The sequence below is a fragment of the Marmota flaviventris genome, chromosome 1 (genome assembly GCF_047511675.1).
Source record: "Marmota flaviventris isolate mMarFla1 chromosome 1, mMarFla1.hap1, whole genome shotgun sequence".
Classification (NCBI taxonomy): Eukaryota; Metazoa; Chordata; class Mammalia; order Rodentia; family Sciuridae; genus Marmota; species Marmota flaviventris.
Genome location: NC_092498.1, coordinates 149,098,493 through 149,119,216, shown reverse-complemented (window position 1 = coordinate 149,119,216; position 20,724 = coordinate 149,098,493). Strand labels below are relative to the sequence as shown.

The following is a 20,724-nucleotide window of genomic DNA, read 5'->3' as shown; positions in this document are numbered from 1 at the left end:
CCTGGGCTGTGTGGCACCAAAGGTGCCTCCAAGGGGAATCTGTGTCACTGGGGGATCGGATCTTAAAGCATCAATTCTCCTGCAAATCCCACAATGGTGGGCAAAAAGTAAAGTGGGTAAAGTTTGTCCCATTTTACAGATGGGGAAATTGAGGTTGAAAGTAACATGCTCACAGTCACAGAGTAAATAGCAGAGTCTGGATCTGAGCTGACTCCAGACATCTCAGTAAGTCAAGCGTTTCTGGGGCGCGTCCCTAGATGTTCGGTTCTCACTGTTTGTGGGTTAAGATGGAGTTTTCCGATCTCTGCTTCAGGGGAAAATCCATCTCCCTGGAAGCCAAAGAACAGCCAGGCCGTTCTCATGACGATGCAGATTAAAGTCAAGAAGGAAGAGTCACAGACAGGGAGAGAAAGGGACAGAAGGCGCAGCCCGGAGGGGGGCTAAAACGGGCCACGAAGTCAAGACTAACAGAGAGGCGAGCCTCACTCACACCCGAAGGAACACCCACCCGAGGGCGGCCCCGGGACGAGGAGACCGGGGCGAAGGGCAGCGGTTCTCAGCGGAGGCAGACGCGAGTTTGTGGACCTCACACGCAGGGCGCCCCAAAAACCCATCCGCAGTCACTTCTCAGCAGCGCCCGCTCCTCCCGCCAGCGACTTAGGCTCCGCCCCCTCCGCTGCTTATTGGCCGTTGCCGGCACGAGACCAATACAAGGGCCAGCCAATGGGAGTGGCCCACGGCGCGCCTTTACCAGGGAAGCAGACGCCGATGCGGAAACCCGGAAATGCGAGGGACGGACAAGTGAAGAAAGCCAATCCGTCGCGATGAGGGCGGCGGGTCGTCCAATGGCGAGCTTCAGAGGGCGGGGCCAAGGGCCGGCGGCGAAGGATGTCTCGGGAAACAGCAGCCGCCGAGTCTGCGAGCGCCGGGAAGGTGGCTGGAAGGCCCGGCCACCTCGCGCGGTGAGGAGGGGGCATGCCCGAGGGGCTCTGAGGGTGCGTCAGGGCCGCGAGCTCTGGGCGGGATTCTCAAAGGGCCGAGTCTGCAGAGTGACCCTACAGCGGTCCCTTTATCTCTCCGGGTCTCAGTTTCCCGCTTCTGGGGAAGTGGGCGCCGAGCGATTGTGCCCCCCTCAACGCAGCTCCTTGTCGCACACACCCCTGGTACCGGCGACCTCTAATTTGCCTTTACTGCTGGGTCGAGGAGCCTGTCCTTAGTGGTGGGAAGGCCACCCAGACCACCGGTACCCGCACAGCACACCAAGCCGTTTCAGATGTCAGTGGCCACGAGCAGGGTGTCCCCCTCAGTCCCGGGATCAGTCAAGCCTGTCCGCGCCCGGGCACCCCAGAGCAGAGCACAAGCCCCTGTTAGTAATAACTGAAGGTGAAAGGCCCTGTGGACTTTCAGGAACTCAACTTGCCCTATCTGTGCCTTGGTTTCTTTCATCTGTAAAATGGAGCTATAGGTAGCTAGCTCTTCCTTTATAGGGTGGTTTGAGGATTAAATGAGATACTGCTGTGTAGCATCTAGCTCAGTCCCCAGCACACCATAGTTGTCAAATAAATGCTTATTGTTAGTTTGCGTGCCTGGCCCTTTTACTCCCACTACCAGCCACTGTCACTGAAGTGTAGTAGTCACCCACTCTGGCCCAGGACCTTGGTTCCCCTTGAGATGTTCCTCTGCCCAATCATTTGGTGGGATCCCTGCAGGACAGAAAAGGAAGGCCAGAGAGGGGGACAGCATTGTGGGCTCTGTGGCTGAATATCAGGGTGCTGGTAGGAGGAAGCAGACACACATATGGCATTAAATTAGGCCACTAATCAGTTATGCTCATCAAAGAATGGACCTCAGAACTGCCATGGCCAGTCTGTGGGTGTGTGTGTGTGTGTGTGTGTGTGTGTGTCTCCAACACTGGGTGTTCAGAGGCCACAGAGATTTGTGATGAAAGGGGGTCCCTTAGATCTGGGAGGTTCCTGAATTGAAGTCATAGGGCTGTCAGCTTTTCACTTCACCTCCCTACAGTGGGAGACAGACATCAGTTCCTCGGCTTGCTGATGAAAATTGCAGGAGATAATATGTGTCAGGTGCTAATCCTGGCATATAGTAAATGCTCAATAAACAATGGGCAGCAATAGCAGGATGGCTTGCCTGTCATACTGCCCTGAAAGCGGGCACCAGTCCTCCCAGCCTGGGCCCTCCCCCTCAGAGATCCACCTGCCTTACCCCACTCCTGGTCCCTTCTGAACTTGAAGGTGCAGGGAGTCACCAAGCCTGTCGCCCCATCCAGGGTCACACAGTGTCTGGGACATATCCACTCCCCTGCCTCATCTCCTGCAATTCTTGGTTGCTCACAGATCCTGCTCTCTCTCCACCAACTGTTGACACGTGCATGGAGCCAACCCCCAAGTCCAGATGACGCTCATGCCAATGGCTACAGTGATGGCGGTGACTGAACCGAAATGGGTCCCAGTCTGGGGCCGTTTCCTATGGGTGACATTGCTGAGCATGGCACTGGGGTCACTGCTGGCCCTGCTGCTGCCACTGGGGACCGTAGAAGAACAGTGCTTAGCTGTGCTTAAAGGCTTCTACCTGCTCAGGAGCAAACTGGACAGGGCACAGCATGCTGTCACCAAGTGCACCAGCCCATCCACAGAGCTCAGTGTCACCTCCCAGGACGCAGAGCTGCTGGTGGTCAAGACCAAGGCGTCTCCAGGTAAGACAGATAGGCAGCCTCTTCACAGTGCTTGTTCATCCAAGAGTTATTTCTAGAACACCTGCTTCACCCCATGCAGTGCGCGGGGTGGGGGTGAGCAGGTCAGTCTTGAGCGCCAGCCTAGGCAAGCTGATGGGTGACCGAGACCGTGTCACAGGGGTGGTGACCGGGAAGCACACAGGAAGGCTCCCTGGGGGAGGGAGTGCCTGAGCCCAGTCCTGAGCTGACGCTAAGCAGGTGTGGTCCAAGGAGAAGAGATGAGCGGCAGAGACCACAGGGGAAGAGAGCCCGGGGACACGGAGGGACCCAGAGAAGTGGAGTACCTATGGCTGACACCTGTCACCAGGACGGGGCTGGGAAAGGAGGGCCAGGTCCAGAGTGGGGCTCTGCGCCTCCACCAGGGTCCCTCATGCACCAAGGTGGAGCAGCGAGCCTGCCTCTGCCACCAGGTGCCCCAGCTGTGACAGCCAGACATGCATCCAAACATTGCCAGATGTCCCCCAGGGGAGTATGATCGAACCTGTGGGATAAAAGATGGCCAAGGCCACAGGGTCTAGTGGGCATGGGAGCCACTGATGCCCCAGGCCTGAGGGACGGAGGCCAGGACCAGCCTCAGAGATGGCTGAGCTGCGGAAGGGGCAGGAGTCCCCCTGTCCGGAGTCGTGGCTGGAGGGGAAGCCACTGGCCATGGCAGCAGCAGACCTGGGAGGGCTAGGGGGCCCAGCCTGTGCCTCCCGGGTGCAGACCTGCGGCAGCAGGGATGACAGCCCCCACCCCATAGGGCTGGGGACAGCAGGGGCGCGGGGCGCGGTGACAGACCTGACGGGGACGGGCTTCGGCTCTCTCAAGCAGGTAAGATGGAGGCCAGAGCGGCCCTGAACCAGGCCCTGGAGATGAAGCGCCAGGGCAAGCGGGACAAGGCGCACAAGCTCTTCCTGCACGCCCTCAAGATGGACCCGGACTTCGCGGACGCGCTCACCGAGTTCGGCATCTTCTCGGAAGAAGACAAGGACATCATCCGCGCCGACTACCTGTTCACCAGGGCGCTGACCATCTCGCCCTTCCACGAGAAGGCGCTCGTCAACCGGGACCGGACGCTGCCGCTGGTGGAGGAGATTGACCAGCGGTACTTCAGCATCATCGACAGCAAGGTCAAGAAGGTCATGTCCATCCCCAAGGGCAACTCGGCGCTGCGCAGGGTCATGGAGGAGACCTACTACCACCACATCTACCACACGGTGGCCATCGAGGGCAATACCCTGACGCTCTCGGAGATCCGGCACATCCTGGAGACCCGCTACGCCGTGCCGGGCAAGAGCCTGGAGGAGCAGAACGAGGTCATCGGCATGCACGCCGCCATGAAGTACATCAACGCCACCCTGCTGTCCCGCATCGGCTCCGTGACCACCAGCGACGTGCTGGAGATCCACAGGCGGGTGCTGGGCTACGTGGACCCCGTGGAGGCCGGCAGGTTCCGGACGACCCAGGTCCTGGTGGGACACCACATACCCCCGCATCCCCAGGACGTGGAGAAGCAGATGCACGAGTTCATCCAGTGGCTCAACTCGGAGGACGCCACGCACCTGCACCCCGTGGAGTTCGCCGCCCTGGCCCACTACAAACTCGTCTACATCCACCCCTTCATCGATGGCAACGGGAGGACGTCGCGCCTGCTCATGAACCTCATCCTCATGCAGGCCGGCTACCCGCCTGTCACCATCCTCAAGGAGCAGCGGGCCGAGTACTACCACGTGCTGGAGGCCGCCAACGAGGGCGACGTGCGGCCCTTCATCCGCTTCATCGCCAAGTGCACCGAGACCACCCTGGACACCCTGCTCTTCGCCACCACCGACTACTCGGTGGCGCTGCCGGAAGCCAACCCCAACCATTCTGGGTTCAAGGAGACCCTTCCCGTGAAGCCCTAGCCCCGGTGACGAGGGAAGGTAGGGAAGGGATCAAAGAGCATTTCTAGAAACCTCGCATCTCCAGAAGCAGAACAGACCTTTGAAGTCTTTACCTCTTTTTTTTTTTCCTGGTTAAAAAAAAAAAAAAACTAAATTATTAAGCTTTAGTCTCTTTAAGATAATTTATAATTCAAGTTATTTATTTTCTTCTTTTGAGCAAGCCAGTCGTGGGTGGTGTCCACTGTGGCTCTGCTGGTGGCTGCTCTGAGCGGTGGTCCCCCCACCGCAGGAGCACTGATGCTCCTGTGTGACCAGAACCCGGGTTTTGGAGCAGAATTTGCACTAAGGCCAGGGAGAGAGGCCAAGTCTTTCTCTGAAACTGGCTGTGAGCAGTGTGTGGCTCTAAGGGGAGTCAGAAGTCCCAGGGAGAAGCCATCCCAGTTCTTGGGAGAGAGAGCATCTTCTTGGGGTTTGGCTCCCCTCCCAAGAGACGAGCATGGTGGCTTTCCCCAGGAGCGCCACCATTTGAGGTAGGAAATGAATGTGACATTTCTAGTGGAACTCCTTGCTCGTCTCCGGGAAGGCTCTTTGAGCACCGTTAATTTGCAGACTTGAGTGCCAGAAGCTGTTTTTCATACGGAGACTATTTTTCTAGTTCAGGAGGGGAGGGCGGCCAGCCTGGCTTCTTAGTGCATCAGCTTCTCCTTGCACTCCACTCACAGCAGCGGGGCCCAGAGCTTTCTCTGGGGCTCAGCGTCCCTGGGTCGGCCACCCCCTGCAGCCGGCTGCTCAGGAGGCCAGTCCTCCCTCCCCCTGCAAGCTCCCTGTTGATTTTAGGGCATTTCCAAGAAAGATGCCCCATCAGCCCATTAAGCATTTCTGATACTGAGCTAGAGCCCTGCCACAGCCAGGAGGGTCCCTGTGGGGTGGTTTTGCGCCCTCACAGCCCTGGCCTCACCTCACATAGCCCCTCTGCTGTCCAGCCTCCCATCGAGGAAGCGGGAAAGGTTGCCTCCGAGTGGCTGTATTTTTCTAGCAACCTGCAAAATGACACAGTGTCATAAATAATGTGGCCAGGCTTCCAAGCTGTCATCTCACAGAAATAGAATCTTCTCTTCCAATCACAGGTGGCACAAGTTCCAATTGGACTGCTGCTAGTTAGTGTCAGAATGGCCAAAAATCACTAGCGTCCTTGCCCAGGGACAGCCTGCAGCGTAACGCTGCACTGCACTTTGTCACGGTCGAGAATCACATCGTGCTGTCCTACCTTTGCTTTTAGGATTGAGTTCCTGACAGCCATGCGGTCACTGCTCAGACAGCAGCAAATGTCTATAGTCATTCACAAATGGCACAAAGTTGTTTTCTGGAAGGTTCAGAAAAATAAGTGGAAACGCGTATGCAGTGGTCCTTCTGCCCACGCGCCCAGGTGGTGTCTTCTGCTGTCTTGGTTTGTAACTGGTGACAAGGAAGCGTGGCAGGAGTGCGTGCTTTGTCCTTTAGAATTTGCACTTTAGCTACATGTGAAGGATGTTATTTTAACAAATTACTGATTCTAATAAAGTATTTTATTACATAAAGGTCAGACTCTGCCGCCTTACTCAAAGGGTATTTCCAGTGATCAGAAGGAGAGGGCGCTGTGAATGGCCACCCTGCCCTTACATCATCCTGGGACAGCAGACCTAGGATGGCGGTGTCAGGAGGCAGGACAGAGCTGGTTGCATGAACTGCCTTCCCAGCTAATGGGCAGGAAATATTGATTTTTTTTTAACTGATTCAAAATGATTTTTCGTGTTTGTCTTTACCACCAGTTCTGGATTTCGGAGGAAATCACAAAATCCCCCTCACATTCTCAGAAACCCATGCTACAGCAGCCGGCAGCCAGCTTCTCCAGGGTCCTGCTGAGTGTCCAGAGGCTCCTCCATCACAAGCCCATGTGGACAGCGGAAGTGAGGTCAGACTCCGGCCAACAGCAGGGATCAGAGCAGGGCCTGGGACACAGCCAGAGGTGGGCCCCTAGGCCCTGCAGTGGGGAGGACGCTCAGGCAGGCACAGGTTCCCTCGGAGCCCCCAATCACCTAGCCACCAGCAGGCCTCACAGCGACCAGAAAAGGGACAGACCCAGGAGGCACCAGGGCCATGTGAGGCTCCTACTGCCAACAGCGGCTGCCTGAGCTGCTTCCAGAGGTAATGCCAAGAAAAGGGAGTTTGTTTTGTGTAAAGAGAAAGACCAAAGGGGACTCTGCATCTCAAAGGTCCTAAGACATGAACAACCAGCGATCATTTACAAGGAGACACGGACACTGACTAGACACTCTGGGTCACCGGTGACCCTAAGGTATCACTGCTAACGTTTCTCAGGGTGAAAACCAACTGGCCCTTAGGTCCTTCTCTCTCAGGTTAGACTCACGAGCTGCTATCTGGGCAGGCTTCAAGGTAACAGCAGGAGGTGGAAGGGACAGTGCGGCGAGGGCCCTACCGGGCGCAGGAGAGCTGGCACTCGGAGACAGGCAAGCAGGACTATCTACGTTTCATGGTTCTGCCTGTTCAAAACTTCCTGTTAAAAAATGTCAAGTTACGGGGCTGGGGTTGTGGCTCGGAGGTATGGTGCTCGCCTAGCATGCGTGAGGCACCGGGTTCGATCCTCAGCACCACATAAATAAAATAAAGATATTAAAAAAAAAATGTAAAGTTACAAAAAACGCAGGAAAGCCTGGCTGACGCACAGAAACAGCTTCACAAAACAAACAGATGAGGAGCTGGTCTCCACTGCATGGAAGGGCCCCCACCGTGCTCCCGGGGGCCTGGGTCAGGGCAGGTCCCCCAGCGTGGCCAGGCTGCTTTCAGGCCACTTGCTAGGTGTCTGGTGAGGTGAGAGGTAAAAACGCCAAGTGTCAAACCGCCATGAACTCCAGTCCAAGACTGAAGACGCATCGCTGCTGGAGGAAAGTCCCGGGAGGTCTGAGTTAGAAAACTCCTGTTTACACCTGCGACCCGTGACCAAACGCCCGTCTGTGATGCACAGCTGAGGACCACGGCAAGGTGACTCAAGAGAACTCCGTTTAATCAACAAAGCTAACTGGGAGAACTAAAGTATTTAAACAAAACCCAAGGGCTGAACCCCAATCTCTAGACCCAGAATGACTAGTCACTAGCAAAGAAAACGGTCCACGCGGGATTCCTATAGAAAACACATGTCGCAAATATTTTGCTTTTAGGAAACATAAAACAACAGTCGACGTGTGGTTTACAAATACATAATAGAAAAAAACAACCCCTGTGAACAAAAGCCCACCAAGTGCTGGGTGTGGGACCCCCGCCCCCGCCCCTTACTAAAATAGGCCGTTCTGGTGAGTCGCCAGCATCTGCCGTTTCTCATCTTTTAAAAATTAAAAGTGACGGGCACGTGTGCTGTGCAGGATGGGAGAGAAATGTCTTACAAAAAGGGCCAGAGGTGGCCTGGAGCATTGGGACAAGTGGGACTCAAGAGCCATGTTCCAGTGTCACTTCTGCTCCTCATTCTTCAGGACACAAAAGTCCGTAGGGACAGGTACCCTGCGGGCCATGCCCTGCTCCACTGCCCTCAATGTGAGGGAGCACTGGGCGCCTCTTCCCCTGGACACTGCCCCGTCTGAACCCCGCGGAGTCCAGGGGCGCAGGGGTGTGCACAGCCCCTCCTTGGCCCAGGCGCTGCTGGGTGCTGGGTGGGCTGCCTGACCAGCGGGAAGTAAGGCATTTCCTGTCCTTCACAGCGTCGCTTTCACTTTCTCAGAAGCAGCTTGGCAAAATCAGCATTGGACATCTTGGGCGCCTCAGCGGCCTCAGAGGTGGGGACTGCTGGGCGCGGGGCAGGGCCGTTCTCGGCCTGACCGGCAGCAGCACCCGGGCGTTGCAGGGCACGCGGCAGCAGAGCAAGCTGGGTCCTTCCCTTCCCCCGCCTGCAAGGACAGACACAGAACACACCCTGAACAAGGGCTCGTGGCTCCAGACTGAATCATGAAACAAGCCAGGGGAGCCCCAAGCACCCCATGTTAAGGACAGGGATGGAGTGGCTTCTAGTATCCGCCTCCCAGGTTCCAGCCCCACTACCGCAAAACACAAATTTAATTAAAAAAAGAGCTGTCTAAACTAGCCAAAATTAAGAGATGAAATATAAAAACAAGGCTGATAAGATGAGCCTTGTATCCTGGCTAGCAAAGGAAATGCACTCGACAGACTCTGCCTGTTCACAATTCAGGCGGAGACCAGCCGGGTGCGACACACTGGTGGGAAGAATTGCCGCCATCTCATTGGCTCTTCTGTATCGGGCACAGAAGGGCATGGCCACAGCCAAGGGGGAGTCCAGCAGAACCGACTCAACCTAGACCAAGAGCAGGGAAGGGTGACAGCCAGAGATTTCCGTTTGACTGTGTTCTGGGGTGGGGTGGATCAGCCGGGCTGGATCAATGGGCTTCTGGTTTTAATATTTTCCCCTTTTTTTCTCCCCATTTTTTCTCGAAGTCTTGCCATGTAGCCTGAGTTCCTTTAGGAACTTGAGATGGGACTGTCAGAAGCTCACGGCATCCACACTGGGGGAGCAGCGGGCCATCTGCTGGACAGGTAGCCCTAGAACAGGCAGGTTCCAGGAGTAGGAGGAGGCAGGGGATTCCCTGCCGTGGGGCTGGAGGTGGCCGGAAGCCAGGCGGCGTCTCTGCTGCACCTGGAGCTGCAAGGCCCTGCTGAGTCCCCCAGTGAAACATCACTCGGTCCTCCACGCCCCCTCTATTTTGCTGTGTCATTGCTGACAGTGCCCCACCCCATCTTTATGTAACTTAACAAACGCTCACCCTAGATTTTTATTAGCCAAAATGTTTTTGTTCTGAATAACATTGTTACTGAGCCAAAAGACAGGCCAGGAGCTGGGGCAGCCTCTGCTTGGGTTTGGTTGAGACAAACCTGGAGGATAAAGCACAGCTGTCCACTGCATTATCTGAGCAAAAAACTACCATAAATAACTTTGTCTTTTGTCAAATAGTTGTTCTCCTTTTTGTTTATTAAAAAAAAAAAAAAAACAAGGCTGCCATCTCTTGGACGCTACTGTGTGACCATGCCATCCTGTCAGCCCCACGAGGAGAAGAGAAAAGCCCAGCTCGTGTGGAGATGACAGCTACAACCCAGGAACGGCAAGCAGGACAGTCATCGGGTTTTATCTTCAGGTTAATCAGCAAAGGGGACTTCAAAATAACTCCTGCCTCAGCGCTTTTCACTTCAGAATGAACGACATGTGTAAACTGGCAAACAGCAGCAGGTCTGCCTCCCAGGCCCACGCCCTCTGGGACACGCAGGGAGCCCATGCTCCAGCCGAAAAACCCCAGGATCACTGGAGGAGCAGCGGGGCCTGGCCTCCCGTCCTGACTCCCCAGACCTCCCAGCCCTGGAGGCCCCCTGCCGCATGCTGCCAGCACAAGCCCCACCAGACTGGCACGGAACACTTACGCTCCATATATCTGCCTTGGCACCATGGGGCCACCTGGTGCTCTCCTGGCCTCTGGCTTCTCTGGAACTTTCCTCTGAGGGGGGTTACTGATGGCCACTTTGATGACATTCTCTTTGACTGTCATGCCGTCCATCTTCATCACAGCCTGCGAAGCCTGGGACTCATTTTCATACTCCACGTAGGCCAGACCCTGGGGGGGAAGAGACCAGGGCCGTCAGGCGCGCAGACCCAGGACGCAACGTCATCCCAGGGCCAGGGAACCTGGCGTCCTCGGGAAAGCAGCAGACAGCCCATCAGCTGGTCCCCTCCCCACTGCTGACACCCGCTGTCCACAGTTCACTCCAGGCCCCACTTGGCTTCTCTACGGCCCTTCTGATTTTCACATCAGAGAAACCTTTCTGGGATCGGCACACCCTGGGCTTGCTCAGAAGAAAAAGAGACGGGCGAGACCCCGAGGACAACCAGAGGGGGCGGGGGTCCTCTTCAGTCCCTTCAGTGTCTTCAGTTCTCAACCTGACTGGGGGTGAGGTTTGAAAAGAAATCCAAAATCATGCTTAAAAACACAACTTGAGAGGCTGGGATTGTGGCTCAGCGCGTGCGAGGCTCTGGGTTCAATCCTCAGCACCACATAAAAATAAACAGACAAAATAAAGGTATTATGTCCAACTACAACTAAAAAATATATTTAAAAAAAAAAAAAAAACACTACTTGAAATGTGGTGCAAAAGGGCCAAGGGCAGGGGCACACGCCTGAGGCCCTAGCCACTTGAGAGGCTGAGGCAGGAGGATCACTCGAGCACAATAATTGGAGACCAGCCTAGATGACACACCAAGACCCCGTCTCAAAGAAACACACCCGTGGGCTGGGGCTGGGGCTCAGAGGGAGAGCGCTTGCCTAGCACAGGTGAGGCACTGGGTTCCATCCTCAGCACCACATAAAAATAAATTAAAAAATAAAGGTATTGTGTGAAAAAACACATGTATCATTAAAAAAAATATGCACATATACACACATATGCCTGTATATACATGTAGGTGTGCGTACACACACGCACATGGTGCAAGAGGAATTAACAGGATGTGGAGGTGCAGGAGGGAGGGGGGAAGAGCAGACCAATGGAGGGACTACGGGCACTGGCTGGAGGCCCGGGAAGGAGAAGAGTGGGGAGGTGACACTGCAGCCAGGGGCCACACTGTGGCTTCTATGAAGGCTAAAACTTACTTTCCAAATGCCTTTTTCATTTTTGGTACATTTGTTACTTAAAGTTAGTCCGATCCACATGGAAGCAGCCAAGCGAGCTCCTCCTCCCATCATGTCACCACCCTGTCTTAGGAGACAAGCCAGGAGCCCGTCAGCTCAGAAGGCCAGGCGCCATCTGCGCCAACACAGACCTTTGGTTTGCCAGCCCGGTTGGTGACCAGCCTGAGGTCCTTCACAGTGCCATGGGCCTTACAGATGTCCTCCAGTTCCTCTTTAGTGCAGGAGAAGGGCAGGCCGGAGATGAAGAGCTTGTGTTTCTCCAGGGCGGTACTGTACCGGAACACCTGGGGGAGGGCGGGAAGGGAGGACCCCCGTCAGGCCAGGTAGTGCGGACTCGGTCACCCCCCGCCAGGCAGCCCAGAGCCGGACCTGGGATTGGAACCTAGTAACACAGTCGCCTGGCAAGTCACTTCAGGCCTCAATTTTTCCTCAAAAAAATGGCAAGAATAAGAGCAGCCATTTGCAGAGGACAGGTGGGCAGCCACAGCAGCACGGTCTCCTGCCACTCAGCACCTATCGTCACCACCACCTAGTCAGCTGGTCCAACTCAGGACACCGGGCCCTGCATCGGTGCCCACACAGACCAGCTCCCTGCGCAGCGGCGTGTGGAACCCGAGCACGGGGGAGCATGCAGAGCGCAACCCTCCATAACAGACCTTGAAATCGGGGTTCTTGCTCTTATCCACACAGGGGGACACGAACATCGGCCTCCCTTCCATGTTCTTCCGGTCCAGCTCCAGGGCCTTCAGGGCAGACTGCTCTTCTTTGAACTCCACATAGCAGTAGCCTCGAAAGTCCCCGCGGTTGCTGAACACGGGCCGGATCTCCACCACCTCCCCGCAGGCCTCGAAGAGTGGCCGGAGCTTGGCAGCGGGCTCCCCCATGCTGTAGGGCAGGTTGCTGACGAAGACGGTGACGCTGTCCTTGCTGCTGTCATGCAGCACCTTGGGCACCTCCCGCCTCAGGGCAGCGGCCTTCTCCTTCTGCTTGGAGGGGGGGGCGACGTCCACGGGGGCAGGCTTCTCGGGGAGCCCCTTCTCCTGGCCTGCGTCTGGCTCTGGCCCGGCCGGGGCCACGCTGTTCTCCACCCTCCTTCGCTTGGAAGGCTGCTCTGCAGGTGTGCAAAAGACAAGCGGCGATGGTTGGCTGTCGGCTGCCCGCCTTCAGCACGCAGTGTGGGGACCCCTCTCCCGCCATGGACAGGAGTCTGCAGCAGACACCAGGGTGGCAGGCCCCTGAGGTCTTCCACGACCCTGCTGACCCGCCCCGCAATTTTCTGAGCCCCCATTACAATGCAGTGCGTGGGCCACATCACGGGGAAGTAATGACAAATCCCCATGTACACTCTTAATTGCAGGGGTGGCCAGAGGCCCGCCTCGGGTCAGCAGGATCCCTCTACCCTCCCACAGAGCCCGGGCAGCACAAGGGCAGACCTGAAAGCCACACAGAAACCACACCGGGTAAAGGACATGCAGGCGCCACAGAGACACCTGGAAAGCACAGCCGCGGGCCTTCTTCCCACGACACTCTGGGCGCTGCCTCGCATCCTGCAACAGACCCTCCCCATGGCCCTGCAGAGGGCCAGCAGGCCTCGCCTCCAGCAGCTCTCCCATCGGTCCCCCCGCTGCTCCCCGATGGCACCCAGGCCCTCGAGCTGCATTCAACAGCTCACCCAGCTGCATGGCTGGCCTGTCCCCACCACTGCCTCGGCCCCTCTGCCAGCATCTGGGATCACACCCAATCCTGCGCTCTCAGAGCAGAGCTGTCTGTGCAGCCATGTTCCCTCGCAGCTCTCTGCCGGGGGCCCCTCCTCCCTGTCCTGGCCCAGAAGCCGCATCCCTTCTCCCACGAAGCCTCCTGGCACGGAACTGAGCCTGGCGCCTCTGGCCTCCGCCCGGATCTCAACCTCCCCACAGTCCTGACTGCTCCCAAGTCCACCCACCATACCCTGTAACTTGGGGGCTCTGAGGGCAGTGGCCACAGTCAGTCACTTCTGAAGGCCCAAAGAGGTGTGCAAGAAAGGCCAACGGAATGGAGGCTGCGTCTGCACCTCCGTGGCCACAGCTACGCTAGGGAAACACTCAGAGGCCCTAATGTCCCAAGACGATTCCTCACTGTGACAGGACTGCCCTGGATCAGTTCAGACCTCACCTGCCGGGAAAGACCAGCTGGGAGCCCAGCCTCAACACCACTGGGGGCTGGGCGAGGAGGCGCCTGTGGGGCACAGTGCTGGTGCTGGCACTGGAGCCCAGTGGGAGGGGGACTTGGGTACATGGGTTGGTGACAGGGGCCCAGCTTGGGATAAAGCAGTCAGGGTGGGAGGGAGAGGAAGACACCCAGGCAGGAGGGCCCTGGGCAATGGCCTGACAGGACATGAAGCCCAAGTGCCGGGCACACCGGCTGTGGAGGGCAGCACCCAGAGTGGGCACGGGAGGCCCAGAGGCAAGGGGAGCAGCAGGCCAGGAGCCGGGCACACAGCCAGGGGACAGACAGCGCAGGTGAGCCAGGGGACAGACAGCGCAGGTGAGCATGCTGAGGGTGACAGGAGCAGGTTTCTCAACGGCAGAAAACCAGAAGGGACCCTGTGGTGTAGACTCGGGGTTCCCAGGACCCGCGTTTACACAAGTTCCACGCAAACAGATGTCCCCAGCACGAGCACTCAGAGGCCTGGGAGCACAATCCCCAACAGCAGTGAGGACATCTGGCACCTGCCAAGTGCCACGCAGTGTCCCTGGAGAACAGGGACCCTAGGCTGGGCCACAAGGGGATGCACTGCATGAAAGGACACACTGGGTGAGACCGCAAGAGCAGGTCCAAGGACACGGAGGCCCGCTCGCAGGAGCTCCTGGAGCCAAACTGGGACAAGAGCTTCAACATAAATGACCACACTAACAGACTGTAACCAAGGAAAACCGGGGTCCATGATCCCTGTGACACGGAGGAGGACTCAGAAGTGAAGAGGAACCGGATCTTATCTCCTCTCAGTGAGGCAGAGGCCCGTCAGGAGAAAAAAGCAAGCCAGCAGGCGCCACCTCAGTCACATCACCAAGGTGACCCAAATCACATGCCACCCGAAGGGATTCACCAGGAAGGTACTATTCCTGCCGAAGAGGCGTGACCTGACTGGGCATGAGGGCCATCAGGAAACCCACACAGAGGAATCTTCTCCAAGAAACTGGCCTGACTTCTTCAAATGTCCTGGTCAAGGGAGCCAAAGGGACATTCCAGACTGGAGGAGACTCGAGACACGGGACAGCTCAACACAAAACTAGATCCTCCTACTTGAAAGGACACCAGCAGCACCAAAGGCAGGCACTGGGGGGTCTGAGGATCCATAGGCAGGAATGGAGGTGAGCTGCTCCTGGCTCTTGGTTTTGGGGGTTGGGGTACCAGGGACTGAGCCCAGGGGTGCTTAACCACTAAGTCACGCCTCAGCTCTTTTTGCTTTCTATTCTAAGAAAGGCCTGGAATCTGCGCCCCCTGCCTCGGCCTCCCCAGTCGCTGGGATTACAGGCGGGCAGCACCACACCCAGCCGGGCCCCGACGGCGGCCAGGTTTGCGGGACACGCTCTGAGAAGTCCACGGGCGGCGGGCAGTGTGCGGACACACGGCCTCAAGTGGGCCGAGGAGAAAGTCTTTGTACCCTTTTTGCGAATTCTCTGGAGGTGTGGGGGTGTCAAGGTAAAGCCTCTGAGCAGCCCTCTACCTGCGCCATCCTCGCCCCACTCCTTGCCCTCCTCGGCCTTGCGCTTGTCCCCGCCGCCTGGCTGCTGCTTCTTTCTCAAGGCTTTCTTCTCCGCTCGCACCCTCTTGCGCTGCTCCGCCTTCTCCTCTTCCTGCTGCGCCAGAGCCGCCTCCTTCTCTGCAGCCTGGAAGGGCAAGGGGCAATGTTGTTTACGTTAAATGTAATGGACATTATTTTTAAAGAATATTTAAGAACCTATTTCTTGGCTGGGGATATAGCTCAGTTGGTAGAGCACTTGCCTTGCCTCGGCTTGTGAGAGGATGAGACAGGGAAGGGGAAGGGCAGACGGGTGGGCAGGCACTGCCAGCGGCCCCACCGCCGGCGCCCAAGGCCACAGGGTCTGGACCTCAAGCCCATGCTCACAGCGCCCTCAGCCTGTCCCCAAGAGGAAGGAGAAATCGGTCCACAGGACCAGGGCCCCTAGCAAGGCCAACAGAGGCTCCTTCTCATTCTTTCCCATCTATTCCAATGAATTTGGGGGCCAAAATTCCCCCAGCACATTGTTAAAGCCAAAGTGTTCAGTGAATGTAAAAAGATACAAGTTGAAATACTGATTCAGTATCTTATACCTCACAGGCCTATGGCTCACGTGCATCTCTTATGAAGGCCTAAAGGTTTTGAAGAGAAACACCCACACCAAACAGGCAAGAGCTCGAGGGGCTCCAGAGACCCCGACATGCATCACCGTTACCTTCACCCTCTGCTCGGTCACGCGTGCCAACCGGGTCTCAGTTTTCTGAACAGCTATGTCCCAGTCTTCTAAAGTACCTTGATGGGAAGAGAAGCAAAAGTTTACTCCTTCTGTTTTTGAAGGACTTAAAAACATACATTTGTCTTATTTTCCCACACCTCCAGAAGCCACCTCTCCCTAATCACAAGAACTGGAGAGTTCCTCGTTTTAAAAAAATTTAATTCACGTAGGCTTCAAGTTTAGAATTCAAATCGTCCCAGATATGCTCCAATTGCCCCTTTTATGACTTGAAAGCCAGGATCTGACCTCTTATGGCAAAGATCATGAAAATACTCGGATATGAAAGGTCACGAGACATTTGCACTAAGACTGAACAATGTTAAGAGTGACCTAATGTTGCAGAGCTGTTCCTGTTGCTGTTTGGGGGTCTGATCTCCAAGACAGAGGCTCACACCCCCAAACCAGACAAATGCCCGCAGATAAATTCTCACTGGTCCCTCCTGGCTCTTGTTCATCTCCACAAGGGACACGGGCGTGACGCCAGAACTCAGGGGCTGCTGCCGCTCCGAGCACCCTGGCACTGCACACAACGTGCTCGCTAGAGCAGAGCTCTCCACCAAGGGACATCTGACAGCGTGGGCAGGCATGTTTGACTGTCATGGTTGGCTGGGGCGAGGGCTGCTACAGCTTCTAACAGGCAGAGGCCAGAATGTGGCTAAGTGTCCCATAACATACAGGACAGCACAGAGCGCCACAAGAAGCCCTGGGCTGGGGCCACACCACAGAGCCTGGCAGCTGGAGACTGAGCAGAGTCCCAGGGCTTACTCCCTCTGTAAGGCCTCACGACAGTCTAATCACACAGCACCACCTGCCAGGCCGTGTCATGGCCACTGCCACAGGGCCACAGGTGGTCCTTAAAGCCATAAAGATGCTCCCACTGGAGATAGAGCCACAAACGAGTGGAATCCAAGCCCGTCGGGACTGAGGTCGCACCTTCCATCCTCTCCATGGTGAGCAGCACCTCACACACGTGCTCGGGGTAGTCGCTGGTGCACTGCACGGCCCGGTGCAGAGCCTTGCGGCAATGCTGCGTGTCGCCGTGCGCCCTAGGACAAGAAGCAGAGAGTCGCTGCCACCAGGGTGTAAAGCAAAGTGCACAGGAAGGGAGGGCTGCTTCCACGGTGGGTTCCCCAGACACTAGTTTCCCAGGGGACCCCGCTTTCCTCCTGCCTCCACCAGTCCCCTCAGCCGCCCAGGGAGGCGTTCTCGGGACCGCCCTGCAAGTGCCCCTGGAAAATATCCCCAGGGTGCAGTCAGCAGCCAGGGTGTCCGTCTCTGTAGCACATGGAGGTGCAACACGTGGGACAGAGGCCCAGCAGTCTAGTCACTTGACAAGAGAAATCCCACGCAGTCCAACCAGGGGGACGCACCCGCCACGCCTTCAGTCAGAGCATTTGGTGGTGACATGGAAAGACGCCACCAGTTGCGACACACGAAACAAGCCTTTAACCTCAGTTATGTTCCCATTTGTTTTTTAAAAAGTACCAATGTACACAAATATTGTGAAAATGGATTAAGACACTCAGAAAAAATTCAGAGTGTGGTTCCCAAAGTACGACCCATGTACCCGGAGATCTCTTGGCTCCAGGACCCTCTCTGGGGGTCTGCAAAGTCAGAGGACCAAAATGTCACTGGATTTGTTCACTGTGTGACATTTGCATGGTGGCTCTTCATACAAAGTAAGGCAGACACACCTGTTTAATATTCTGTGAGACACACTGGGAAGTACACATAAAGCACCTCTGCTGACACTGAAGGACAAAGAAAAGTGTTGCAGGGCTGGGGATATGGCTCAAGCGGTAGCGCGCTCGCCTGGCATGCGTGCGGCCTGGGTTTGATCCTCAACACCACATACAAACAAAGATGTTGCGTCCGCCGAAAACTGAAAAATAAATATTAAAAAATTCTCTCTCTCTCTCTTACTCTCTCTTTGAAAAAAAAAAAGAAAGAAAAGTGTTGCAAAGAAAAGTGTGTGGCACTATTTGAGTTGCGACCTGAATTGTTCACTTTTTTTTCACAGAACAGTTTTTACTTGAAAGAACAGCTGAATGACAAGCTATGGGCACTGAGACTGTGTTTCACATGTTACTTCCGAAAATTAATGAAGTCAGTCTGCCACACCAGAGAAAACCACTGATGCCACTTGTTGCCAGTGATAAAATCTGAGCTGCTAGCTGGGCACAGCTCGGCACGCTGTCACCCCAGCACCTCGAGGCTGAGGCAGGAGGAGCGTAAATTCAAAGCCAGCCTCAGCCACGAGGCCCTAAGCATTCAGCAAGACCCTGACTCTAAATAAAAAGGGCTGGGGATGTGGCTCAGTGGCTCATTGCCCCAGGATTCAATCCTGGAACCAAAAACAATCAGAGCTTCTAGGTGAAAATTAGAGTTTGGGAAAATCTGCATGTGCCACTGTGAGTCTGAAACATTCCTACTTAAAAGACTTTTCTACCAAGTGCAGTAAGGATGTGAACAAATACAGTGTTTTTATACTGTAGAATGAAATGTGTCAACACGTGGAAAGCTGCATGATCATCAGGCACGATGTCCAGAATCTCAGCACCAGGTACAAGTCCATGCAGGGCTGGGCTGGGGCTCAGCGGGAGAGTGCTCGCCTAGCACCTGTGAGGTGCTGGGTTTGATCCTCAGCACCACATACAAATAAATACATAAAATAAAGGTAGATTTCATCTACAACTAAAGAACAATTTTTAAAAAAAAAGTCCATTCAAAGTGTAAATTAAAGCCAGGCGTGGCATCATGTTCCTGTGATCCCAGCACTGAGGCTGAGGCAGGAGGATCACTTGAGTCCAAGAGTTTGAAAGCAACCTGGGCACCACAGCAACCCTCCCCACCCACCACCACCCCACCAAAAAAAAAAAAAAAAAAAACCTAAGTGCAAACTAAACACATAGATATTAATGTAACTAATTAGGGAATATTCATTAACGTGGTTTCAGATATACATTCTAAATGACATTTAAGAACCTATTTCTTGGCTGGGGATACAGCTCAGTTGGTAGAGCACTTGCCTTGCCTCGCATGCATAAGGCCCCGGGTTCAATCCCCAGCACCACCATAAAAAATAAATAAATAGATACTACATATTTATTTCATTATTTGTACATTAAAATGATATTTATTTTATTATTTATAAATACTAAGATCTATGTTTCACATATTTATATTTATTTACATTAATTTGTTTATTTGCTTATTTATTTTGTGGTGCTGGACACTGTGCATGCAAGGTCTCTATCAACTGAGCTATATTCCCAGCCTATGATCTTTAATTAAAAAAAAAAACAGAACTTAAGTATTATTACTTAAACTAGGCATGGTGGCACACTCCTATAATCCCAGCAGCTCCAGAGGCTGAGACAGGAGGATTAGAAATCCAAAGCCTCAGCAACCTAGCAAGGCTGTCTCAAAATATAAAATGAAAAAGGGCTGGGGGTGTGGCTCAGAGGTTGAGCACTCCAGTGTTCAATCCCTGATTGGAAAAAAAAAAACTATTACTTGTTGCATTCAGCCAAGTCTGGAAGGAGAATACCATTAACTGAAAGACAGCCCTTTCTTTCCTAACCTCATCGGTGTGAGGCCAAATTCTCTTTATACTTTCCAATGAGAATAATCTTAGCGGATGAAGAAACAGACAGAAAAATTCAGCTGTCCTCCACTAAGCAAACTGAAGAGACAGCAAAAAGAGAAGACCGAACCACTTTTCTCACTAAACTGTTTTAGAGTTTGGAAAACAATCACTTCTCCAAGAAATGTTGTTTATGTTAAATGTAATGGACATTATTTTTAAAGAATTAACAAAAAATATTTTAAATTTCTGTTTTTCTAATTAGATGAATATTGATATAATCCACACAGACGAAAGCTCTTTGGGGCCTCCCAGTTTTAACAGAGTAAGGGGGTGCTGCGACCAAAAGGCATGAGAACCGCTAATCTAGAGAAACAGTCAACAAGCTCTCTGGGGTCAGGGTAAGATTTTTCTATCATATATTTTTGTCTCTGTGCTTTTTCAACTTGAGCACAATTGCTTTTTTAAATAAGGGAAATAATAAAACACTCAAAAAAGGAACAAAGTAGTACAGAAATACATATGACATGTAATATCCAAGACATACTGAACAGAATAGCTGGTCACATTCTCTGTCCCTTCCCCATGTGATAAATATTACTGGACAGATCGTCTAATTCCAACAGTTTTAAAGGTTTGAAAATCATGTACACTATAACTGCATTTCCATTTTAAAGAAATTTGAGCACCAAAAAGTCTCAAAAAATACACCCCAAAACCCTAACAAACAAGCTAGAGATGTAGCTCGGTGACAGAGAGCTTGTCTGGTATGGCGAGGTCCTGGGCTGTGTCCCTACTGCCACAAAAATAAACATGAACTGACACTGGTTAAGTATGAGTCACAAGTTTTCAATTACTTTGAATTTTCTTCTCTTTGCTTTTTAGTGCTATTTTCTTATAAAATCAAATATAATTTTTTTAAAAGATCCCAAGAGTCAAATAAAATATTCATGTCCAAATAAAAGGACAAAGAATTAAAAAAAAAAAAAAAAAAGAGTTCCCATGGCCTGAAGAGTCCCCCACAAAATGCTGTTAGCTTCTCCAGCCCCGCCCACTGGCCAGACAGGGATAAGGACAGGCCATCCCAAGGAGCCAGCCAACGCAGCAGGAGTCACCCATGACACCCCCTCCAGCCCGGGCGGTTACCTTTCCAGGTTGTAGTACTCCAGCCACATGTTGGCGTACTTGGCGTTTCCTTTGGTCATGATGCTGTCCCAGAGTTCCCGAGCTTTCTGCATGTTATTGCACAGTCGCGCCTGCGAGGCAGCAGCAAGCCCAGTGAGAAAGGACC

The 20,724-nt window shown here is 54.0% G+C and overlaps 2 protein-coding genes across 9 annotated transcripts in view; one reads left to right on the top strand and one right to left on the bottom strand.

Annotated features, from left to right (window-relative positions):
• Positions 1-878: 878 nt before the first annotated feature.
• On the top strand, positions 879-6,519 carry Ficd (FIC domain protein adenylyltransferase). Of its 5 annotated transcripts, none has more exons than XM_071617402.1 (4): positions 879-962; positions 2,355-2,713; positions 3,563-4,656; positions 6,426-6,519. In XM_071617402.1, exons 2-3 carry the CDS (start codon positions 2,413-2,415, stop codon positions 4,636-4,638), a joined length of 1,377 nt encoding a protein of 458 aa, XP_071473503.1. In that variant the 5' UTR covers positions 879-962; positions 2,355-2,412; the 3' UTR covers positions 4,639-4,656; positions 6,426-6,519. The 5 variants fall into 5 exon arrangements, with proteins under 5 accessions (XP_071473503.1, XP_071473496.1, XP_071473504.1 ...); XM_071617395.1 differs by lacking the exon at positions 6,426-6,519 and adding an exon at positions 5,897-6,194; XM_071617403.1 differs by lacking the exon at positions 6,426-6,519 and having other exon boundaries at positions 3,566-6,194.
• Positions 6,520-7,661: 1,142 nt separating this feature from the next.
• The window catches only part of Sart3 (spliceosome associated factor 3, U4/U6 recycling protein), a 38,800-nt gene continuing 25,737 nt past the window's right edge, over positions 7,662-20,724 (bottom strand). For all 4 annotated transcript variants that reach the window (XM_027923193.3, XM_027923194.3, XM_027923196.3 and 1 more), the window contains 8 exons: positions 20,580-20,689; positions 16,781-16,893; positions 15,788-15,864; positions 15,058-15,220; positions 12,008-12,462; positions 11,483-11,635; positions 10,090-10,280; positions 7,662-8,552 (listed from right to left, as the gene is read on the bottom strand). In XM_027923193.3, coding sequence (XP_027778994.1) covers positions 8,375-8,552; positions 10,090-10,280; positions 11,483-11,635; positions 12,008-12,462; positions 15,058-15,220; positions 15,788-15,864; positions 16,781-16,893; positions 20,580-20,689 — 1,440 coding nt within the window. In that variant the 3' untranslated portion in view covers positions 7,662-8,374. The remainder of the gene's footprint in view (positions 8,553-10,089; positions 10,281-11,482; positions 11,636-12,007; positions 12,463-15,057; positions 15,221-15,787; positions 15,865-16,780; positions 16,894-20,579; positions 20,690-20,724) is intronic.

Coding starts and splice junctions, on each gene's coding strand:
- Ficd (XM_071617402.1), top strand. CDS start 2,413: ATGACGCTCATGCCAATGGCTACAGTGATGGCGGTGACTGAACCGAAA. Junction 2,714..3,562: donor CAAGACCAAGGCGTCTCCAG/GTAAGACAGATA, acceptor GGCTCTCTCAAG/CAGGTAAGATGGAGGCCAGA.